This window comes from Nematolebias whitei, chromosome 4 (assembly GCF_014905685.2).
Source record: "Nematolebias whitei isolate Nwh7 chromosome 4, NemWhi1, whole genome shotgun sequence".
Taxonomy (NCBI): domain Eukaryota; kingdom Metazoa; phylum Chordata; class Actinopteri; order Cyprinodontiformes; family Rivulidae; genus Nematolebias; species Nematolebias whitei.
The window spans coordinates 11,664,796-11,688,103 of record NC_056501.1 but is presented as its reverse complement, the minus strand read 5'-3'; the positions used below and the strand labels follow the sequence as shown (position 1 = coordinate 11,688,103).

Genomic DNA, 23,308 nt, shown 5'->3' with positions numbered 1-23,308 from the left:
TATGCAATGGTTTAAATTACTAATTTGCTGCATGCGTTGAAGTATATCATTTTTAACGGTGAAATCCTCAACCTCTTCTACAATACAAAGCTCAAGTTAGCATATCTTGCTTTACATAATGAACAATTTACGGGCTGCATCTGAAAATAACCATTGCTAACAATTTCAAGGTAACAAATTGAAACAAAGGCATTTGTTGGGCGAATCATCAGCTGTGACTGCACAGATCTGTTATCATTCCAAAGCAACATCTTTTATATATAGGAAGTACATTCCAGTAGAAAGTGTGATACCTGGAGATGCAGCTTGGTAGGTGATTTTTCCGTTCGTGCACTCTGGGACTGCTGTGTGACAGATGGCCATCATGGTCATGAACTCCAGGATAACAGCAGCTGTGGGCTACAGAAAGTAGAAGAGTCACATTGACTTTTAATGTTCTTAAATGAAACCAAAGACCTTGACGCATTTGCACATCTTGTTCTAATCTGAGTTATAAAAATATTTATTGCGGTCTTAAAGCTGAAGACAAAAAAATAAATAAAAAAAAATGACATTTTCTCCTATGCCAACAGTAAATACAAAAACAGCCTAAGTGTTTGTCAGTATATCAAAAACATGTGGCTTCAGTTCTTAGCAATTACATTTAAGCAAACAAATAACCACTGGAAACAAGCCAATTGGGTCACGTAGAGCATGCCTGCAAGATTCAAGCTCTGACACACATTTAGTCGTGCTTTTTCATCCAATATGAACTAGCCTCAGCTAACGTAAAAAGGACTCGGCCTACATACTGAGGGCATTTACATTAATGAAGGGACCAGTATGACTAATTTGCTGTAGGGTGGACTCAGACAGGCATCTGCTAAAGCTCCTACCCAATGCTGAAGGACCACCAGTTTGGAGTCGGCGACTACAACTGAGTCAGAGAAGTCAGAAGCCTCAGGGACCGTAAAGGTCTGAATAATCCAGCAACAGGACCAACAGTAGCTTGGCTGCAAACTATTAACAATGAGCTAAAAACAGACTGAGCATAATTAAATTCCTATTTTATCAAAACCACGAGCCATCAATACAGCTTTCAACCTGCAGTTACACAGTGAACACACAAATAGGGACTATTTAGGGATGCTGCAAAGTGCTATATTCCACTTTTCGAGCAAAGCTGTGCACTAAAGCTCGGAGTAATATTTTCTTTCAACTGGCCTTGAGGACGGTGATGAAAGGAGCAAAGTAGAAAATAAATGATGGGGACAAAAAAGGTGAATCAAAGCGACACTTGTGAGTGGAAAATAAGAGTTCATTACAGTCCAGGTGGCTGTGAGAGGCCCTTTGTCTCCTAGCAGCATGCTAATCTGCTGTAGGTTGACAGGTACCCTCTGAAGGACATGTTGGTGTATACGTCTGGCCGTGTGTATGTGTGAGAGTGTAAGAGACAGATCTTGTGTGTGAACTAAATTTAGAGCTCAAGATTGAGAAAACATCCAGCAAATGAACTCTCAGTTATAAATGGCTGTGTTAACACAACATGTTCTTGCTCTGACTGTGAAATTAGATGCAATCCTTTACACAAAGGTGCACAGCCATCATCCCCACTCACTTCTACGCAACTTGTTTTACAGCCACAGCAACAAACACTTGTCACTTCTCACATTTCCTACAAAATGTTGCTCCTCGCCTTCAAAACCCTCAACAACCTCACCCCTCAGTTTCGCACAGAACTCCTCCACATTAACACCAAGCTACTCTCTCAGGTCCTCTTCCTCCACCCAGCTGAGGTGCTGGCAGACATCTTTAACACCTCACTTACCCTGGAGACAGTTCCCACCTGCCTGAAGACTGCCACCATCATCCCAGTCCCAAAAAGCTCTACAGTGACTGGTCTGAATGACTATCGGCCAGTGGCCCTCACCCCGATAGTCGCTAAATGCTTCGAAAAACTGGTCATGACTCACATCAAAACAACCATCAACATCAACGAGGACCCTCATCAGTACGCATACCGTGAGAACCGATCAACAGAGGATGCAATCTCCTCTGTGGTCCACACTGCACTCAACCACCTGGAGCAGAAAAACTCTTACGTCCGTCTGCTCTTTGTGGACTTCACATCCACCTTCAACACCATGATCCCCCAAACCCTGATGGACAAACTATCCACACTAGGACTAAGCCCCTCCATCTGCAACTGGGTACTAGACTTTTTAACAAACAGACCACAGTTAGTGAGGATCCACAACCTCTCCTCCTCCACCATAACCCTCAGCACTGGCTCTCCTCAGGGATGTGTGTTGAGCCCCCTTCTGTTTACTCTGCTCACATATGATTGTGCAGCTACCCATCCAGGCTGTCACATTGTAAAGTTTGCAGATGATACAGCGGTGGTGGGATGCATCACAAACAATGATGAGTCCAGCTACAGGCAAGAGGTGGAACACCTGGAGAGCTGGTGCAGAGAGAATAACCTTCACATCAATGTGAAGAAGACAAAGGAGATGATTGTGGACTTCAGAAGGAACAAAAACACCTACACCCCCCTGAACATAAGAGGATCTGCGGTGGAAGTGGTCTCCAGCTACAAGTACTTGGGTGTACACATGAATGACAACCTCAGCTGGAGCAACAACACCACCAGCCTGATCAAGAAAGCTCATCAGAGACTCTACTTCCTCAGACGGCTGAGGCGAGCTGGTCTGGGAAGCTCAGTCCTCACCTCCTTCTACAGGTGTGCAGTGGAGAGCATCCTGTGCTCGAGCATCAATGTGTGGCATGGAGGCTGCACAGCTGCAGAAAGAAAAGCTTTGCAGAGAGTGGTGAAGGCTGCACAGAAATCTGTTGGAATCAGTCTCCCCACCATCACAGACATCTACACCTCCAGATGCAGGAAGAGGGCCACCTGCATCATGAAGGACCCCACTCACCCAGCACACTCACTTTTTGCCCCACTCCCCTCAGGAAGGAGGTTAAGGAGCATTAAGTGTAGAACCACTAGACTGAGGAACAGCTTCTACCCTGAGGCTGTTAGACTCATGAATCTCTAACCAGAATAATCACTGTGAAAAACCATATCATGTTGCTGCTGATCTGTTTCATGTTGCTGCTGATCTGTTTCAATGTTGATGTGTTCATGCGTGTACATCTGCTCACAGACTCATGTTCATGTTTGTGCTGATGTTCAATGTTTTATGTTATGAGTGCTTAGTGTATATTTAGTTGATGTTTTTCTTAGTTCATATCTTAGATCTTATTACTGTTTTTCTTATACATTTTATTGTTGGATGTAACTGGGACCTTGTGTACATAATTTCGCTCCACCACATGTACCACATGAGGTGCGAATGACAATAAAGAAACTCTGACTCTGACTCTCTGACTCTGACTCACCCAACCACCTGCGCATCTGATCACTATGGGCTCACTCAGCACTCCACCTCTGGAGCCTGCTCCCCACAAACATCAAAATTCTCCCACAATCTCCATTTTCCAAATCCCCAATCAAAACTATTCTCTTTAAACAGGACTCTCCTAGCCACATAACCTGTACTTAATTTATGTCATGTATGATCATGTTATTGTTTTATTCTTTTGTTTTTACTGCATTTTATATTGTATTTTATTGTACGGTGTCTAGGCCTGTCACAGTAAACAATAAATCAATTAATCGCGTGATAAATGAAAATTATCTACCTCATTTTCATTTATCGGCTTTATCGTTTCTTCATGTCTCTCTCTTTCTACTGAAGACACTGGATTGACAAAAATCACAACTCCGGTGTTCTTCACTGACCCCTCCCTTTCTCTTTTATCTTTAAAATTTGTTTTAAACATCCAAAACCACGTTTTTGGATTGTTAAAAGCAGCTAATCTGAGAAGCTAAGCTACGAGCTAAGCTAACGGGCTGACCTCGGGGGGGAAAAAAAACCTCCGTCTTGTCGAAGCTCCAAAATTCACGGTTGAAACCCGAGCCTTCGTGTAAAAAGTTGTTTTTCTCTGCAAAAAGAAACTGAGAACTTGTTTACTGATTTTTTTTTATTTATTAAAAGCTTTGTGTGACAAATGATATGCTAAAGAGCTCAAACCACACCAAGCGTCCGCCATTTTGAAAATAAAAAAAAAAGAAACAAGAGACAGCCCATGTCACATCAAGGGGCCTCCCTCCCATTTTTCTTAAAGAGACACGCTGCTCGCTCCCTCACTATCCATCCTTTGGTTCAAATAGTCTTATACTGCCATCCGGTGGTCAAAAAAGGTAATACACTCAAAACAAATTAACCAACCTGTCTTCTAAAATTTGACAATAATCAAATTTCAAACAATATTATCTTTTATCGCAATAATTTCTGAGACAATTAATCACCCAGCAAAATTTGTTATTGTGACAAGCCTAACGGTGTCATCGAGTGCCATGAAAGGCGTCTTCAAACAAAATGTATTATTATTATTACTTCAGAGTGAAAAACATGGGACAGAGAAAAATAATGGTGTGCCCAGAGTAAACCACCACAAAAGCTGCTGAAGCTCTGCAGATGGATCGCAAATCCAAGAAACATGGAACGCATCAGAGGGAAAGCTAATTATTATCAAGTTTGTTAAATCCCTTTCAACACTGAGCAAAAAATACTACCTTGAACAGACTGCAGCCATGAAAACTGCTAGTAACGGTCAGAAGGACAAATGTTCAAGTAAAAACACTCCCGACACCCATTAACTGTTTGCACTTCAAGAACATCAGGTGTTGGGTGAACTGTATCATTTCATTTAGCACAGAAGGGAGAGTAATAGAATTTTAATGTGCCTGTATTGGTAGTCTGCGCACAAATGGCAAATAAAGAACTTTGTACCTTTTTGTACCTCTTTACCTTTTGTAATATTGTAATATACTGGTAAGTGAAAGTGAAGTTACAATGGTGTGTTAATTAAACTTTAGTCTCAGAGGATTAGGATAATCTGCATTTTTCTCAAATCCAAAATAACATTTAAAAGGAAGACAGATTTTTTTTGTTAAACTAATTTGACTATGATTCTATATTACATTAAAATGATTGTCTTTATACATACTACAATGCTTTGCACCATTTTCAGTTATAGAGTAATGATGACCAAATTGTTACAAATCAAAAAAATAATGAATAAAGAGTGCATGGAGAGCTGTGGTTGGTAATTAGCAGTGGGTGAGGTGTCAGTCATGGGTTTCTCACTAAGAAAAGGCAAAGCAGTGAGTGAGGCTTCTCTCCATCTTGTTCAAATGGGTTTATTGTAACATTTGCCTCTTTGTATTTACATTATTGTACACAGAAACAGTATATCACCTCTCAGCACTGTTTTACTGAAAATTATGGGAAATTCTTTGGTCTCCAAATTTGTCCCAGTACTGCACATTGCCATTTTGAAGGAGCATGCTTGCCAAAACTGTTCACTTAAAATGGAAATAATATGTTACATAACCACATACAATCAGATTTAAACTCCTTAATTTGTCCTAAGCAGGAGCAGCAGTCACTGGAGGCAGGCGATGGGGATCCCTGACATTACTTACGTGATTACTTTGGAGGTTTTCCAGTAAACTCGGGTCATTAAATCCAGCCTCTTCTGATGAGTGTGTGCTGTGCCTGAGAAAGAGGAAATGGAGAGGTCAGCTCATCACAACACTTAAACATAAAACAACAAAAGTAAAGTGGAGCATGGGCTGAATGTTTTTGAAGGGGGAGGGGAGAAGGCATACATTACATTTACCTGAATTTTCCCAGACATTTTAACATCACTTATTTTATAAATAATCAGGAAAAAACAAGAAAGAATGTAGCATCATAGATAAAAAGTCTCATGGGGAAAGGCACCATGTTGCACAAGAAATTAAGACTAAAGACTAGGCCTGTCATAATAACAAATTTTGCTGGGCGTCTCAGAAATTATTGCGATAAACAAAAATATTGTTTGAAATTTAACTATAATTAATTGTCAAATTTTGGAAATGTTGATTTGTTTGGAGTGTAGTACCTTTTTTGACCACCTGATGGCAGTATAAGACTGTTTGAACCAAAGGATGGATAGTAGAGCAGTGTGTCTAAGAAAAATGGGAGGGAAGGCCCTTGACATGACATGGGATGACATGGTGGACGCTCGGTGCGGTTTGATCTCTTTAGCATAGAATTTTTCACACAAAGCTTTAATAATATATATATTTTTTTCAATCAGTAAACAAGTTCTCAGCATATTTTTGCAGAGAAAAACAACTTTTGACACGAAGGCACAGGTTTCAACCATGCATTTTGAAGCTCGACAAGACGGAGGTTTATTCCCAAGGTTAGCTTAGCTCATAGCTTAGCTTCTCAGCTTAGCTGCTTTAACGATCCAAAAACACGATTTTGGACGGTTAAAACTGATTTTAAAGAGAAAAGAGAAGGGTAGGGGTCAGTGAAGAGCACCACGGTTGAGTCTTTTGTCATCCAGTGTCATCAGTAGAAAGAGACACGAAGAAACGATAAAGCCGATAAATGAATATGCGGTTGATAGTTTTCATTCATCATGAGATTAATGGATTTATTGTTTATCATGACAGGACTACTAAACACGTCACTGAGAAAATAGCTCTGCTTCTCACTTGATTATCTGGGCACTGACAAACCTGTAACAGTTAAAAGCAAAGCTAGCGCTGTGTGCCAGCCGTACTGGCTTTTGTTGAATTCGCTAAGATGCACACAGAAAGCAAATGAACGCTTCCAAAGTTTCAATAAAGTAAACGTATCAAGAGTTGATTGGGATTCAGTCATGTCATCAAAAGATAATCATTTGACTTGGTGCTATATAACTAAACTGAATTTAATTGAATTTGAGGATGCAATGTCCTGAAATGGGACATTATGGTACTGTTTCACAATGGATAAAGACTCATATTTGCAAACTTAGTACTTAATTCTTTATTTAATTTATTCTGTCATTTCCATGGATAATAACTGAAACTGTGTAAGAAGCTCAGAACTGTTATTCTTTTAATGGCAGCAGTGGAGCAGCTCAACACGCCTTTTGTCTTGATGAAATTTGTTAGATGCGAGACTGGGTGAGAGGGATGCTACGGTATCGATTATCTGCCAGCAAACAGACGTTCTGTCGCTATGGAAACACGAGTGCTGGCTGTTCAGTCAATAATCAGGCATCAGATCCAGATCAAAACCAAGCCACAGACTCTAAACTTCTAGATAAAAAGGAAAAAAAAAAAATCATACTCATAGATAAGTTCGGTCAGACATTTAATGTTTCATTGCTCAGACTTGGAAACATTAGATTTGTTATAAGCTATTTTTCCTTTAATATTTTAAATTTTTGTTGATAATGAATCATTCTTATTTTGCTTTTTTTGCATTTCCAATCCATGGATTGAAAGTATAAAGTCCAGCGCAGCTGTTTCACAGGAGCTACACACCTTCATGAACACCTGAAACATATTTTAAAGTAGCAAAACTCAACATTTTATTTGAAATAGACTTCAAACCCTCATGCAAACTGGAAATGCCACACCCATGCTGCAAATCTGTGAGAACTGGGTGAGAGAGTGTAACAAATGTGTGAGAAAGAGAAAGTATATGGATGAGAATCTGTCCATGCCAAAGTTACAGATGTGCGCGGGAGAACGGGCTGCATAATATCAGTCTCAGAGCAATATTACTCACTGAAAAGTCTGTTTTCGTTTATTTATTTCCAGACATACACAGAGCCACAAAAAAATGACAACCTCTGAATTATTGGATTGAGCCCGTCCTTTCACATCAACAGATGCACACGGCCAAATACAACAAGTTCAAGAAGTACTGCACGCACACAGAACAACAAACAACGTCACAATTTCCACAAGCCAATGCAGCACTGATACATCACAGAAGCAGGAAAATAAACGACCATCATCGTACACCCATCATCTTACCAGTCATCCTCTGCAAAACTACCCTCCTCAGCCTCAGGGATGTGACTGTTGAAGCGAAGGCGGAAACAAAAAGCATCTTGTTGACAACGTCTTCAGTTAACAACCAGGTTTAGTTAAAATGGGTTCGTCTATGAGGAGGTTAAAGTATGGTAGGTCAGATGTAAGGTGCTGGAGTTAGGGGATTAAAGCAAGCTCTCTAATGATTCATTTGTTGTGTTTATTATACTGCCAGGAGCTACATACTACGAGCACCAAATTTAAAATAGGTTAAATTTAAAAGAGGTGCCTCAAAGCATGCATGTAGAAGGTTATCTGAAGTTAGAGCCAAAACAAAACAAAAGGTTCTGAAAATGTTTAAGAAATATGAATAAATAGTTGAATTCAAATGCATGTAATTTGATATGATCTGAAATGGGTAATTTTGTTACGGTATTGCACCTCGAGATGCCTTTTGTTGTGCATTGAGATGTGAAACTTTTGTATTCATTAGTAACCAACAAACGTCCCTCACTACTTTGTGGTTTGTTTATCGCGTATTCGCTCTATCGCGGTTTTTCAAAATGAGATTGGTCATGACGCACACCGCACGATCGGCACAAAATTGTTGTTTAAAATAAATTATTTTAAATGATTTAGCACCTGCTGCACATTTGTGCAGCCCTTACTGCAGTATAAACTTCCAGCTGCAGCTGATCAGCCGTTCACCGTTTTGAGTTTAGAAACATTGTTTAGAATTTGCAAAAGTATGGGAAGGGTTTAAAATGCTTTAATATACATCTATATAAATAATTTAAAAAAATACTACTTACTACTTGTACTACTATTCCTACTTCGCAGTTTTTCACTTATCGCAGATCTTCAGAGTACGGATCCCCCGCGATACATGAGGGACTACTGTATTCTCCATATAGGAAATAGTACCTTTTATTTTTTTCCAAAGTTAAATGCAAAATTCTGAGTGTCCCTGAATGCCCCATCAGTGACTCTGATGATGCCTAATACAGGCCTTACTTGGAGATTTTAAATAAAGTTTCACCAAATAGATGGATTTTATGTTGCCTCAGCATTTAACTCTTGATGACTGTTCTTAAAAGATGGATCAGTACCAGCTGCCTGTGGTCAAAGTCCAGGCTGTGAAAAAGTAAGGACTTGAAGAAATGACTTCGACCAGTTGACTGTATGATTCGCTCAAACAAAAATGATGCCTGAGTTGAGTATTCCTGGGCTAAAAACAGGCAGACCGAGAGAAAGAGAAGTGGAGTCAAAAGACTCACTCCACTACAAAACTTGGTCATTCTGAGAGGAAGCGCAAACACACACGGAAAAAAAAAACAACAGTATTGACTGTCTTTATGTGTTTCTTAATGCTAAAGCATGTCAATGTTTTTGATATTAGTAACTTTAATCAGTTAATTATTTGAAAAGAAGTATGTGTTTTTTTTAATTCAGTAAAACAAACTGCAAAGACTCTCAGATAAAAGATTTGTGTAACACTACTGAGTTTCCACGGTGGCACTGTTTGGAATATTTACATGGATTCCTGCTGCCTTCACGTGTGAGCTTTTGCAAAGCTGGCAGTCTTTAAATGGTAAACATGACACACACAACAATCTTGTTTTTATCCATTGTTAGTTTCAAAATGGTGCAAAACCAATTGCAGACTTACAACAGTTGTGTTTCACTCTGACCATTGGAAAGCAGCAGAGTCTGAAAAAGCTAAAGCTATTTTCAGAAAATGCTAATTAAAATGTGGTTGAAATTTCAGTGCGAGCTCTGACCCACGTTTATTCTATAAATAAGACATTTTATACCTAAATGTACATTTCTGTATCCTAGATTGAAAGTGCAGAATTTGTTAACAGTAACAAGAGTGCTCCGCAGGACATTACAGCTCTCCATTTGATTTGTGAGCACTTAGCGCTGTGAGCATTTAGCTCTTTCACTTTCAGAAAAGAAACATTGCTATCATTTGCAACAACAAATACGTCTGAATCGGATAATTGATGTGTCGAACTAAACATATCAGATAAACACCCACTAGAATATAGTCAGTAATGACAAATCTGCTTGGCAAAAAAAAATAAAAAAAATCCACAATAACTATAACTTAAGCTTCCTATTTTGTAAGCTTCCTCGCTGGATGGCATATTGAAAGTATGCTCTTACTCCAGTCTATTGGGTCAGGAGGGTCTTGAGAGCCTTTCATCAACAGAAAACCATTTCTCCTTCAGATTTGGACTTCATTCCAGTGGAATTAATTCATTTCTTCACCCTCGGGGACAGCTTTATTAATTACAGCAGCACTTAATTTGTGATGAAGAACACATGCAGGCGGCCGCGTCAGTGGGGGCTTTGTGTTTGTGCTGGCACCAAATTACAAGTGATGCCATTCTGTGAGAACTAAGCACAGGCTTGAACATTTCTATATCTGTGTTAGCTATTTCAAGTATTCTTGGTGTCAAGTCAAATAATTGAAAGGTAGTTTTCTAGCCTTTTAATTTCAGATTCAAACATAAAAAATAGCTATCTTCAGACAATTATGAGTCAATATTTCCTGATTGAGCAGAGATTTATGAAAGCATCAAAGAACATGAAGCTTGTTTATATGAATTAATTAGGACTATACAACAATAACCTTCAGATTAAACAGCAGTAAACTCCCTGACTCCAATTCTTAGAATAAAAAAAGGAGAAGACAAAACAATGGCCGCAGTTACTGTGGATCTTCCTCATGTTTACAAATCTTTATTAGATGCATTAAATGGAGATGTTTCAGAGAAATAATGATAAACAGTTATACTTGCAAGAAATAAATTAGTTGTTGAAAATAAGTCTTTCCCTGTTGACCAGCAAGCTTGACCCAATTAAAAATTAAAAAAACTAAAAACAAACAAAGAAAAAGACACGTGGCACAGATTAGTAAACACCAAAATTATTAAATTTGCCTTTAATTAGCACCGGCAGTCCTAAACATTAAATAAAGGAAAGAAACAATGTAAAGAATATTTTCAGATCATAACTTGAACTTCAACCCCTCAGTCTGATATTGTTGGCTTGAAGAGCAGCTGGTGTTTTTAAACAACCGGAGCTGAATGAAAAGCTTCAGCAGCGAGAAATGAAGCTAAAATAAAATGAAGATAAAAGATCATCTTTTTGCCTTTCAGTCTGCACTTCATCAATCACACTTTTAATTGAATTCTAATGGGATTAATCATGTACTGTCACGCCCGCACTGGCTTTCTGGTTCTCTGAAGACACTGTTCGCCCACTTGTTTTGCATTTGTTGAGGCTAATTATCTAAGCATAGAATTACAAGTTTTGTAGAAGACACCAAGGCCTGACTTAACGAAATGTTAAACAATACTGACAACATCAAAATGTGGATGGGATAGGTGAAGCGCCCACACCTGCTTCCACCCTCATTTGCACCACTCTGGGCCCTTGAGCAAGGCCCTTAAGCCCCTCCATCTGCTCCCCCGAGCACACTAGAGAGCAGCTCTCTGCTCCACACAGAGGGCTGTGGTAGCTCGGTGGTCTGTGGTTGCGTCAAGAAGGACATCTGGCGCAAAAAATAATTGCTAAATCTTCACACGACTTCACTGAAGAAGGCCAGCCAAAAAAAGAAGAAGAAAAAAAATATATATATATCTATATTTATACAGTGGTCCTTCATTTATTTTTTTTCTACATTTCTACAGTTTTCTACATTTGTCTTGGAATCTAGCTGTTTTTTGTTTTGTTACCTTTTCCTTTTAGCCATCCTATTTGTTAAAACAAAACAAAACAAAAAAAAAACTGTAGTATGCTTTTTTATAACTGTTTATTGTTGTTGCTGTTGTCCATTGTTGTCATCTTTCTTTGTTGAAATCAGGTCTCTCTTGTAAATGAGTCCTCGAGGCTCAATGGGATTTACCTGTATAAATAAAGGTTGATTGATTTATCGTGGGTGTCGGGGACCGCGCCCACCCGCGATAGGTGAAAAACTGCAAAGTAGAGATACAGTAGTCCAAGTTCAAGTTCAGTTCTCAACACTTGCTATTCTCAAGGGCGCACGTTTTCTCCTCCTCTCCCTCTCCACTACGCTTTGCTTTGCCCTGTCTGTGAAACTGCTTAGAGCCTCTCTTCTACAAATGTTCCATATCATAACTATGGACTTGGAATTGGACAGTTGGTTCCTGAACACAACTGATAACATTTCTTCGAAGAGAAGACCGGATTTAGGCAAGCCGATTTGCCCTGTTGGCACGCACGCAGATGGATATCTCATCGACTTGGAAGACTTGATGACGTGTCTATCTCTGCTGTCATTTGTGGATTTTAAGGATGCATTTATAATTGGATTTATGATAACTGCTTCCTGCTTTTTGGATTCGGCTGGTTGCTGGTTTATCTACAATCAAGGAAGTCGTCGGCAGCAAATTTGGGCCTGATCGTGCTGCTTGCCTTATGATGGCTTGGTACGTGCCTCGAGCACCCAGACTCACATGCTTTTGGCAGGATGGATCAGATCTCGGGGATTATTCTCAGGCACAGTCCATTGGTGTGGCCATGTAATTTGGATGTTTCGGAACCGAGTGGACTGACACAGACTGAAGGCAGATGTCAGTAATGTTCTGCCTGTCCCCAAAACAATCGTGTTTATCTAAATTCGGCTCCCTGACTGGTCTTGACAGGCCATCTTATCTCAACCCGCCTGGAAGTTTTGTAAACCTGAAGCTCTGCCCCTCCCTCCCCTCCTACCGAGGAATGTCCATGGACTTTTCAGAGCGGCCCAGCTGAATAAACATTCTGTCATCATTTCAGGACTCTGGATTCGTCTTTGGTTGTCCTCGGCACCCCCTGAGTGTGTATGGATCTCTCCAGAGGGAACTATTTGAACGGAGTGATTTTATCTGAACTCTGCAGCGTCTCTCTGGACATGCTCACCGCCCTTGCGTCCCTGGTAAGTACTTGCGTTATATATATATATTTTTTACTTTAACGCAATAAAATAAATTAACCCGACAAAAGCGCCCCCTCGGTGTTGCCGTACCTCACTTCCATTTGCTCAGTAAAGCTAGCGATGGATCAAAAGGAAGACGCAGTATTAAATGGACAATTTTTGCTATTTTTGGGTGTAACTGGGACCTTGCGTACACGATTTCGTCCCACCTCATGTACCACATGTGATGTGAATGACAATTATGGTAACTTGAACTTGAATTTTGTTTTAAGTTGTTTTCAGATGGTTCTTTGGACAAAACCAAGGTAATTTGTGCGCTTTGAAAAGGTGGATTTAATTACCACCGAAGCAGTTCATTTCTTACATATCACCTGAAGGCTAAACATCCCGCTGTGGCAGCGACGTCATAGGGAGGAGGTTTCCGACAGACACTGCAAACAACAGCTCTACACAACAGCAAGTTTCCCCTGCTTACAGACGCTGAGCTTGGAAAGCTGAAGAAGTTGGAGGAGCTACTTGAGCCATGCAGGTACATTTTTATTGCCGTTTCCTTGTATTATATTAGTTAACTTGACATTAGTTAAGCAGGGTAAAGAATAGACAAACCAACTGTGTGTGTTTTTCTGCATGTTTTAGAAGTAAGACAGGAATAAGACTATTTATGGTGACAGGTGCTCTAATAAATCAATTGTTGTTATGAATTTATGCGTTTTCACAGGTATGTCAGTGAAACTCTGGATGGACAGCCCTACATCTCCTGTTCTGTGGTGTTACCTGCCTTCTGCCACATGTTCAGATTCATGGAGCCTTCAGATGATGATACTGTCAACATACTGTGATTCAAACAGGCCTTTTGTGAAGACCTGGCTCAACGAAAGGAGAACTCCAATCTCACTTGGCTCTAGAATGCTACTGCGCTTGATCCCAGGTTCAAGGACTTAAAATGCCTGCCTAAATCTGACAGAGGCGAAGTGTGGAGTTGTTTAAACAACTTGCTCAAAGAGGGTAGAAATGCCCAGATCCAAGGTGCTCAAACAACAGAGGAAGTGCCACTAAAGAAGAGGAAGATGTCCATCTTCTTGCTTGCATCAACTGATTCAAACACAGACGATGAGGCAGAGTTCATTCAATCTACATTGGACTGCTACAAATCAGAATCCAAAACTGACACGGATGAGTTCCCACTGCAGTGGTGGTCAAAAAAAACGAACTCAAATCTTGGAATAGTACAAATGGTCCACAAATATCTCTCAACACCTGCCACCACTGTACCCTGTGAATGTTCTCCTTCTCAGGCCACATCATTCAGAAAAAGAGAGCTGCTCTCTCTTCTAGTAATGTGGAGACACTGCTGTGCCTTAGTAGCTGGCTAAATGTAGAGGAGGAGATCTGGTTTCAAAACAAAGCAGAAATGTTTTGTAAGGTTCTAAATTGCAACAAAGTCCATGCTCAATAATCCAGGTATAAAATCCAACACTTTTCAGTCAGGTCATCTGGACGGTTTCTTTTTTTGTGCTGAAACGTTTCGCCTTCGATCCAGAAGGCATCCAGAAGGATGGTCTCTTTGGTACACCCCTCCTCCATTGCCGGCCCTCTTCCTTGTTGTTGACAGTCCATCTTATCACAAGCAGAACTGGTTTGTTCCACTTTGGAGTAAGCTGTTGGGGGAAGAATCAGTTTTGTTGTGTGTTTCCTTGACTGATGAAGCCTTTCGGATCGAAGACGAAATGTTTCAGCACAAAAAAAGAAACCGTCCAGATGACCTGACTGAAAAATGGTGGATTTTATACCTGGAATATTGAGCATGGACTTTGTTGTTCTAAATTGCAGTTCACACTAATTCCAACAGTGAATGTTCTGAACCACAAAATGAATGTTTGCAATGCACTTTAGTTACGTTCTGCATTTTCTGTGCAAAATTTATTTAAATGCTTTTAAACAGTGTGTCTAAGTAAAAACTAAACAAGAAAAGTAGTGACTTAATTACTTAATTGATGAATGAATCCATCTTTATTATAATTTGTCTTGAAAAGTGATTAATCGCGATAAATTTTTTAAACCGATATGTGATTAATTACTTCATTTTTGTTAATTCATATTCATTTTATTAATAACTTTGTGCTTTGGTTTTATCCAGGTGTTATAATAAGATCCTGACTATTATCATGTAAACACATCATTTTGGACAACTTAAGAGGAATTATTTTTATTTTTTTTAACAAACATGCAATTAATTATTATTTATTAATTAAATAATTATGCATACAACCTGCATGAAAGATGTTGAAAGGGTTTTTGCTTGCAAGTGTCTGTTCATGTTTTATTTATAGTTTACATTCACAGAAGCACTGATGCAGCTGCTAATGAGAAGGTGAGGAAGAAGAAATGCCAGATGCACTTTGATGCATACGCTGCATTTAATGAAGGTGAAGGAGGAGACAACGGTGGAAGATGAGAGGAGAAAGTCAGGGGAAGTGAAAGGGGGGAAGAAAACAGGACATACCCATAGGCCACACCAGCGATGGTGCACTTCTTAAACTGCATCACGTTGCAGGTCAACGTACCCGTCTTGTCAGAGAAAATGTACTTCACCTATTTGGGGGAAATAGCAGTTAAGTCGAAACAAAATATTTTCAACCCATAACTACACAAAACAATTATAAAGTTTAAATTATATTGTTTACCTGGCCTAATTCTTCATTCAGATTGGATGTGCGGGCCATCGCAGGTGTGTTTGTGGGCTCATACAGCATGTCAGTGTCCTAGAAGAAACCACTCGATCCAATTAAAGCAAAAACAAAACCCCAAAACAACCGATGCTTCCCATCTACCAGGACAGCAAAATCTTTTTCAAGAACACAGAACAAACTGGGACTGAGAAGAAAGAAGCCATCTATCCTGAATGTAGCTAAAAATGACTTGTGAGGGACTAATTAAGAATTTATGAATAAAATGGACCCAAAATAACTGTGGGTTAGTTAAAAAAAGATGAATGATTCTTCAGATGAGACACTTGATAGGGTTGGCCTACTTCCTCAGGTTATATAAGATGACTTGGTCTTTAATCATATGTTTAATTCTATATGGGTTTCAGATATATTTAACTTTGCTCTGATTTTTACATAATTTATAGATATTATTTTCTTCTTATTGGGTCAGACTGTTAGGCTGAGGGACCTACACTCACAATGTTGTATAATCAGTCAGATTTGATCAGTTTATACAAGATTTATTTGAAGAAGTAATAAATACATCTTCGAGCTGAAGTCTCACATCACAGTAAGCACCAAGCTAAAATTGGCATCGATTTCTTGTTGCAATATACTGTAGGTATGTACAGTAATTTTTACTTTAAAAGTTCCATTTTTGTCCATTTTCCCCCCAGAGTTCTAAAAATTTACAGCACTAACGCATCACATAGCATTTTTTATTTATTTTTGTTCTTGTGTAACAATTATATTACAACAATTCAAAAAGAAAAAAACATATTTTACTGTCAGTGTTCTGCAGTACTGTTGCTACGTTAGTCACGTGGTGGTTTGGCCCCAAGTTGCATCTCTGTCATTTCCACCTTCAGCAAGGGGGAATGCTGAACCTGTTTCTGTGGAAAAACTCTGCTTCATTTTTAAATATCTTCACATTTGAACAATCCTCACATACCCGATGTCAGCCTCTCGCCTCCAGTGGTGGCCCTCCTGCACTTGCGGTGGACCTGCCAGGGTGTGTGCGCCCTCTGTCATTTCGCCTTGGGGTGACATGGGCCACAATGGTGGAGCCCCTCCGCCTACTCCCAAGCGTGGCTACCCGCCGGAACGAGCCTTCGGCATCCCTCTCCGTCTCAACTCAAACGCACAGCCACCATGACTACCCGCTGGGCAGGAAGGGGTGCGTCCTCGTGGGACGCACGCGGATGTCCAGAGAGGGGCGACGTGCGCCTGGCGACCCACAACCCATTTTCGAACCTCGAAACTGAACTGCAGCAGCGCGGCAGCCCCCACCCAGACATCCGCCACGACTCCTGGGTACCTGTTTTTATTTATTTATTTATTTTTTAACAGAAACGGGTTTAGCATTCCCACTTGCTGAAAGTGGAAATGACAGAGATGCAACTTGGGGCCAAACCAGCACGTGACTAACGTGGCAACAGTTAGACCTGCAGGTCTCTCTTGAAAATGAGTTCTTGCGACTCAATGAGATTAAACTGTATAAATAAAGGTTGAATGAATGGAAAAAAATGAGTTGTGGCAGCCTAACAAATCTACATTCGATTTCCATTTAATTTGTTGTTGTTTTGGTAAGAGCTCGCCCAATATATTGGTAGGGCCGATATTTTAGGCCGGTATAGGTGTTTGGGGACATATTGTAACGCACGTTAGGAAAATTGTTTCAAGACTTCAAGTGTTAAAACAAGTTTAAAAGTAGCTGTTTACTTAGATTCTTGGGGGTGGACAAAGCTCAAAAAATTTTTCAGTCATTATATCAGTTATCGGCAGTAGCCTTCCCCTTCCGATACTGGTATCAACGATAGTCAAAATTTCCATATCAGTCGGGCTCTAGTTTTGGTCATCTAAATTATTGTTTTTATTTTTTATTGTTCATTTGTTTTTACACCTGCCATTGTAGATAAATTAATATTTAACCACCATTACTTAATGTCTGACAGGAACCAAATAATTGGATTCAGAGTTAATACCAATGCAACTAAAGTATCAAAGTCAAAGTTCATTCGCACCTCGTGGTACATGTGGTGGAACGAAATTGTGTACACAGTGTCCCAGCTACATCCAACAAATGTATAAATTGTAAAGAAAAACAGTAATACGATCTAAGATACAGTTTGAACTAAGAAATACGCTAAACTAAGAATACGCTAAGCACTAGTAGTACAAAAATAATACGCCGAACATCAGCACGAACATGAGTCTGTGTGAGCAGATGAGTACGAATGAACGCAACAGCCTGAAATCAATCAGCAGCAAAAGCATAGCGCAGTCTTCAAGATTTCACTCATTTTAACTATAATACTAATATTTATTTAACAAGAATTTTTATGGTCACAGCATAAACACATACATGTCTTAATAACAAAAACTACACAAGCAAAAAGTTGTGTAGATTTTGGAATACAACACTGAGGTAAAACAGGAAAGTATTGTTCTTTTTTTAAATATATATACTTTGTATTTTATAGAGAAAGTATGTTCATAGTGGCTTTAACTCACCCAGTTGATGAAAAAGGCTTGGATGAATTTGATAACCTCCAGTGTGACCAAGAGACTGATGGGTATCAGGTTGTTGAAAAGGATAATGAACGTGAGAAAGTTGAGGCCAAAGTTAGCAGCCCCGCCATCTGTCAGGGGATACGTTTTGGACAAAGGGGAATGATACACAAGAAACCCATCAGTACTGATTTGTAAATATAAGTTGGTTAAACGAAAATGCCTGAGGCTCCTTCCGGCTAAGGATCAACATTATCCCAGACTAGAAAATTTATCGGGCCAATGTTGTGCATTAGCTGGAATTAACCTTTTCTTCCACCAAACCTCATTCTTTTAACTCAACTGATTAGCAATCCAATTTAATGTCCCAAAATTTCAAAGTAGTGAACAGGGACTGGAGTATCTCATTAGTGTCACAGCAGCAGCCTTGGCATCCAGCATGATCCAGGCAATGAACTCTAAAAAGCACTATGCAAAATAATGCTGGTCCCGCAAAAGCCCCAAACAGCTGCTAATGAGAAACATGTAACCCCACTGACACCAAACATGAAAACAGGAGGGATGTGATTTACCTTTCCTCAGCTTGCAGGAGGTGTAAATGTCACCTTCCTCAACCCAAGCCTTGAGCTTAGCTTTGCGATTGAGAGGGTCAGCCCTTCCACAAGACAGTTTCAAAAACAAAGATAGCACGAAGGAAGTGGCAGAATGGAAGCTACTGCTACGACAACACGTGAGGGAGGACGTCTTTTAGAAGTGAGGGGGAAGACAAACATTTCAGATGCTCTCAAGGCAAAGGAGGGAGATTCAGTCCATAGCGTATTCTCAATCAGCAAAACGTGGAAAAGAGTGGCTGGATTATGTCACCAAAAAAAGTTGGGCGTTATTAATGAGTTCTATATCGTCTCATTTTAGTTACTTCTAGGAGCTGGCTTATTATGACATCTAGAAATGCTGAATTAGATTAGAGTTATTAAAAAAAAAGACAAACTAGCAAGCCAGGGCATGCATGTAGGTCACAACTGCAAATGTACTAAATGCTTTGTCGTAAAAAGAAAAGTTAAGAAGAATATAAAATCCTCAAAGGGTGTTTGCAGCAAAGAATATTCAAATTATATAAAACTAAGTCGGGTTCTTGAGAATTTAGCAGGTCTGCTATACACTGGGGGAGAAAACCACAGCCGTTTAAAATCTGCCAGAAATCTTATGGTTGAACAAAGTATTTTTACTGTATCTTCAGCAAAAACAGAAACATTATGCTGAGAAAGACAGCAGAAAAAGTTGGTTATAAGCCTAAAATATTTGTAAGGCTTTAAAGGCTGTGGGGCCCGATTGGTTGTGGTATTTCCTTATTAATATAATAGTGAAACATTAGATTTTGGAGCAGCTCTGACAATAGTTGAAGAAAACCAAATTCCACAAAAATAACAATGAAATGTTTCTTTATTGAAGTGAAAAATCCATTAATGTCTAATGGTTAGACATTAAATTATGTAATTAAAGTAGTCCCTCGCTACTTCGCAGTTCGCTTTCCGCGGACTCGCTCTATGGTAGTTTTTCAAAGTAAGATTGGACATGACACACAATGGCTGATTGATGATTGAACAACATGATTGGCAATTAATTTTATTTAAAATAAATTATCTTAAATGATTTACCTGTGTACAGCCCACAGCTGCAGGAGAAACTTCCTCCTGCAGCTGATCAGCTAGAAGTGGGCGTGGCCGAGAGCGCTGGCAGAGTGCAGCCGGAGGCAGAGAGCTGAAATCATGACATGCTGTGCTCTTTTAGAGCATTTAGAGTTTAGAAACATTGTTTAGAATATTGCAAGAGAGTGGGAAGGGTTTATAATGCCTTATATATATATATATATATATATATATATAGTCTTTTGATTGTCCACGTTTTCTGGCCAACTGTAGATGGGTAGCGCTATTTTTAGATGACTGTATACTTGAAATTTATTTATTTTTAATAAAAAAAACTATGACCTTTCAAGCATCTTTCTACCTACATTTAACGGTCTAAACTGAGTCATTGACATGAATTCAGAACAATTAGCTGTAAATCTTTGCTCTCACACCCTGCATTAGTTACTATAGTAACCTTAAGAAAAAGCAATAACTAGTGTCAGCACTTTACTCAAAGTCAAAGTCAAATTTATCATCCAGCCAGCCTGCACGATTACACGTTTCTGTGATGTGAGCACGTGTGATAAGTGCTGGCCTGACCTCAATTTAAATAAGAACACTGATTGAGTGAAGTTACAATAATTTAGGGGAAATAAGTGGAGTCAGAAAAATAAGGCATTCTCCTTCGCCTCTCTTTTGTCAACGGTATGACAATATGCTCTGGACAGAGCCTCAACAACTCCTTATGGAAAGAAATCATTTGAAGATGAATGCTTGCTTTAGAACTTCCACTTCCCTTCCTCACACAGAAAGTTTTAGGAACAGCTTATAACGCTACTGCAGACAAAATGTGAAGTCATATATAATGAATATTTCAAAACAATGGCCTGGAGAAGGTGAGAGGGAAAAATGTAAGTTTTAAGGCAAGCTTACATTGACCAGGGCACAACCTGTTCTAAAAAAGGCCTATTAGGGTACAGAGTAATGGCAACAGTGTCACGCTAAACACTTTGCATACCAAGTTAAGAGGTTTATCTCAACAGAATGACTGTCACTAAAGTTGTAATGGTAATTTAAAGTAAGCAGGATGATTTGAGAATGCAAGTAATTCTGTGCATTGAAAAATCCACAAAATAAAGAGAGGAAGAGGCATTTGGAAAATGTCTGCTCCTGCTCCGTGAGTTGCAACATATTATGTTCCAAGTCACAAACATATGTACGCCTCCTACTATGAAAAGCCTCCTGAGCGCAGTTGCGTCTCGCTTGCAATCAAATGAAACGCTGCTATTCATTTTTCATGGAAAAATGAGACTTTAAAAAACTGCAAAGCGTTTAACGTGGCACAAAAGAAAAATGAAGAATAAGTGAAACATTGTTTGTATCAGGCACTGAAAATAATCAGATGAAGGTATAAGAGAGCTGGAGGGGAAAAACCTATTGTTGGATCCCTGGTATGAGCTCGTCCATGGCATAGACCCGTACAAAGTAGGGCAGCCATATACGGGGTGAGGGTAGGGGGCTTCATTTGCTTAGCAAAGGCAGAGCTTCAGTAAGGGGTTAGTAAGGGAGGGTCATTCACGGATGGCCAAGGCTTTTAAATGGTTGTTACCTGGAGCTGTTAAAAAAAATGACAACAAAGAAAACAAAAATCAAACAGAACATTAGAAAAGAACAAAAAAGTAAAGCAGAGCAGTGATATTCAACCATTTCTTTTTTTTCCTTTCAATGAGATTCATTCACGGCACATTTAGCCATGTCACTACTGTGTTTTCTGAGTTAACAGGGAATTCGTTTATTCCCACATTGCCACATATTTCACTTGTTGTACAAAAAGCAAATGAACCGAGGCAACATAAAACAACACAACACATACTAGCATTTAAGAACTTAAAATGATCAAAAGAATAAGCTGATATGAACAAGCGAGATAAAATATGTGGAATAAGATGTGCAGCGAGGGCTGCTGGGACTCTTACAGTTGAGGTCCATGTACCAGGCGTCATTGCCGTACTGGTACTTCCAGATGGTTTGGCCGATTGAGCAGACCAGAGAAATGCCCAGCAGGCAGCCAAACAGCACGAGGATCTGAAAGTTGGTGATGCGCTCCACGTTGGACAGCTTCAGAGGAGGCCGTGTGGAATTCTGGGTAACAAGGTGACAGTTGAAAAGAGAAAAGTGGAAACTTAAAAGTGACTTCTTGCTGCTTTGTGACAAGATGAATGTTTAGTTTACGCATGACTTTTTTAACAAACTGTGCAGACAATAAACAGCCTGAAAACGAATACTCTTAGTTTAAAAAGTTTGTTTGTTTTTAATATTTGGAAACATGCTCAGGTTTTTATTTTACTAGTTCAGAATGACGTCAACATAAAGACTTAAACTGTATGGTTTCACCTGCATGAGCTTTGTGTCATGTCCTGTGTAGACCACCACACCGTGGACCCACTGTGTGTTCCTCAGCTGGGCCCCTCGCAGTAAGATTTGGTCTGGACCCAGAGGTACTGTGCTGTAACAGTGAACATCATTGCCAATCGGTATGTGTCGACATGCACATGCAATCATAAATTCAACAAAACATGTCATTATTATCTGAGAACAATTTTTAGTGACAAACTATTTACTAAAAAAACACACACATAATAGATTATTATATTATGTAAATATTTAGAATAAGTAGCTTTCATATAAGCTGTGCCAAAATTAAAATCTCACAATTTTCTTAATACGCACTGGTAAAACTGGAATGAAAAAAGGCTTAGTTAATGAAAGTCATTAAGAAAAGTCAGAAAGACGTAAAACATGCAACCACTGTGGAAGCCAAGTAAAAGCAGTTGTTTGCCATTTTGAAATTAAATCTTCGCACTAAATTGTTAAGGACAAATCTAGATGATGCTGTAACCTTTATTTGTGTGATTGTTGTTTTGTATAAATTGTTTAAATAAAGACACCTTCTGAGAGCAACATTCATTCAAGCAAAGTTTACTGACGCAAATTCAAATCATGTTATTTCATATGAAATGAAAACTGATACAGTGAAATATTGAACGGTGAATCAGAGGCACAAAAACAAGTTTTTACTTCTTCCAACCCCCTTTCAAACACTAGATTACTTTTGTTATAGTAGTTTTAGATCTCTATTAATATCTATCCATCTATCTTTCCATCCATCCATCATCCATCCTTCCACCTATCCATCCTTCCATGCATCTATCTATCATCTATCCATTTATCATTTATCCATCCATCCATCAATCATCTATTCATCCATCCATCTATCATTTATCCATTATCATTTATCCACCTATAATCCATCTAGCCATCCATATATATATATATATAGATATCATCTATAATCTATCCATCCATCTATATGTCATCCATCCATCTACCCATCTGTCTATTCATCCATCCATGCATCTATCTATCATCTATCCATTTATCATTTTTCCATCCATCCATCCATCCATCCATCCATCTATCTATATCTATACATAGATATATAGATATATATAGATAGATAGATAGATATATAGATAGAGATAGATAGAGATAGATAGAGATAGATAGATAGATAGATAGATAGATAGATAGATAGATAGATAGA

The 23,308-nt window shown here is 39.1% G+C and overlaps 2 protein-coding genes across 2 annotated transcripts in view; both read right to left on the bottom strand.

The window, feature by feature from the left end:
* LOC119408664 (probable phospholipid-transporting ATPase IA) overlaps window positions 1-16,597 on the bottom strand; it is a gene marked incomplete at its 3' end in the record, with an annotated part of 29,103 nt that extends 12,506 nt beyond the window's left edge. The window contains 5 exon segments of the mRNA XM_037675507.1: window positions 294-399; window positions 5,534-5,606; window positions 15,361-15,449; window positions 15,542-15,619; window positions 16,514-16,597. Of these exon segments, the coding sequence (XP_037531435.1) occupies window positions 294-399; window positions 5,534-5,606; window positions 15,361-15,449; window positions 15,542-15,619; window positions 16,514-16,597 (430 nt within the window).
* Window positions 16,598-21,275: 4,678 nt separating this feature from the next.
* Window positions 21,276-23,308, bottom strand: part of atp8a1 (ATPase phospholipid transporting 8A1) — a 48,013-nt gene continuing 45,980 nt past the window's right edge. The window contains exons 10-12 of the mRNA XM_037675196.1: window positions 22,099-22,210; window positions 21,681-21,846; window positions 21,276-21,319 (exon numbers count right to left, since the gene is read on the bottom strand). Coding sequence (XP_037531124.1) covers window positions 21,276-21,319; window positions 21,681-21,846; window positions 22,099-22,210 — 322 coding nt within the window. The remainder of the gene's footprint in view (window positions 21,320-21,680; window positions 21,847-22,098; window positions 22,211-23,308) is intronic.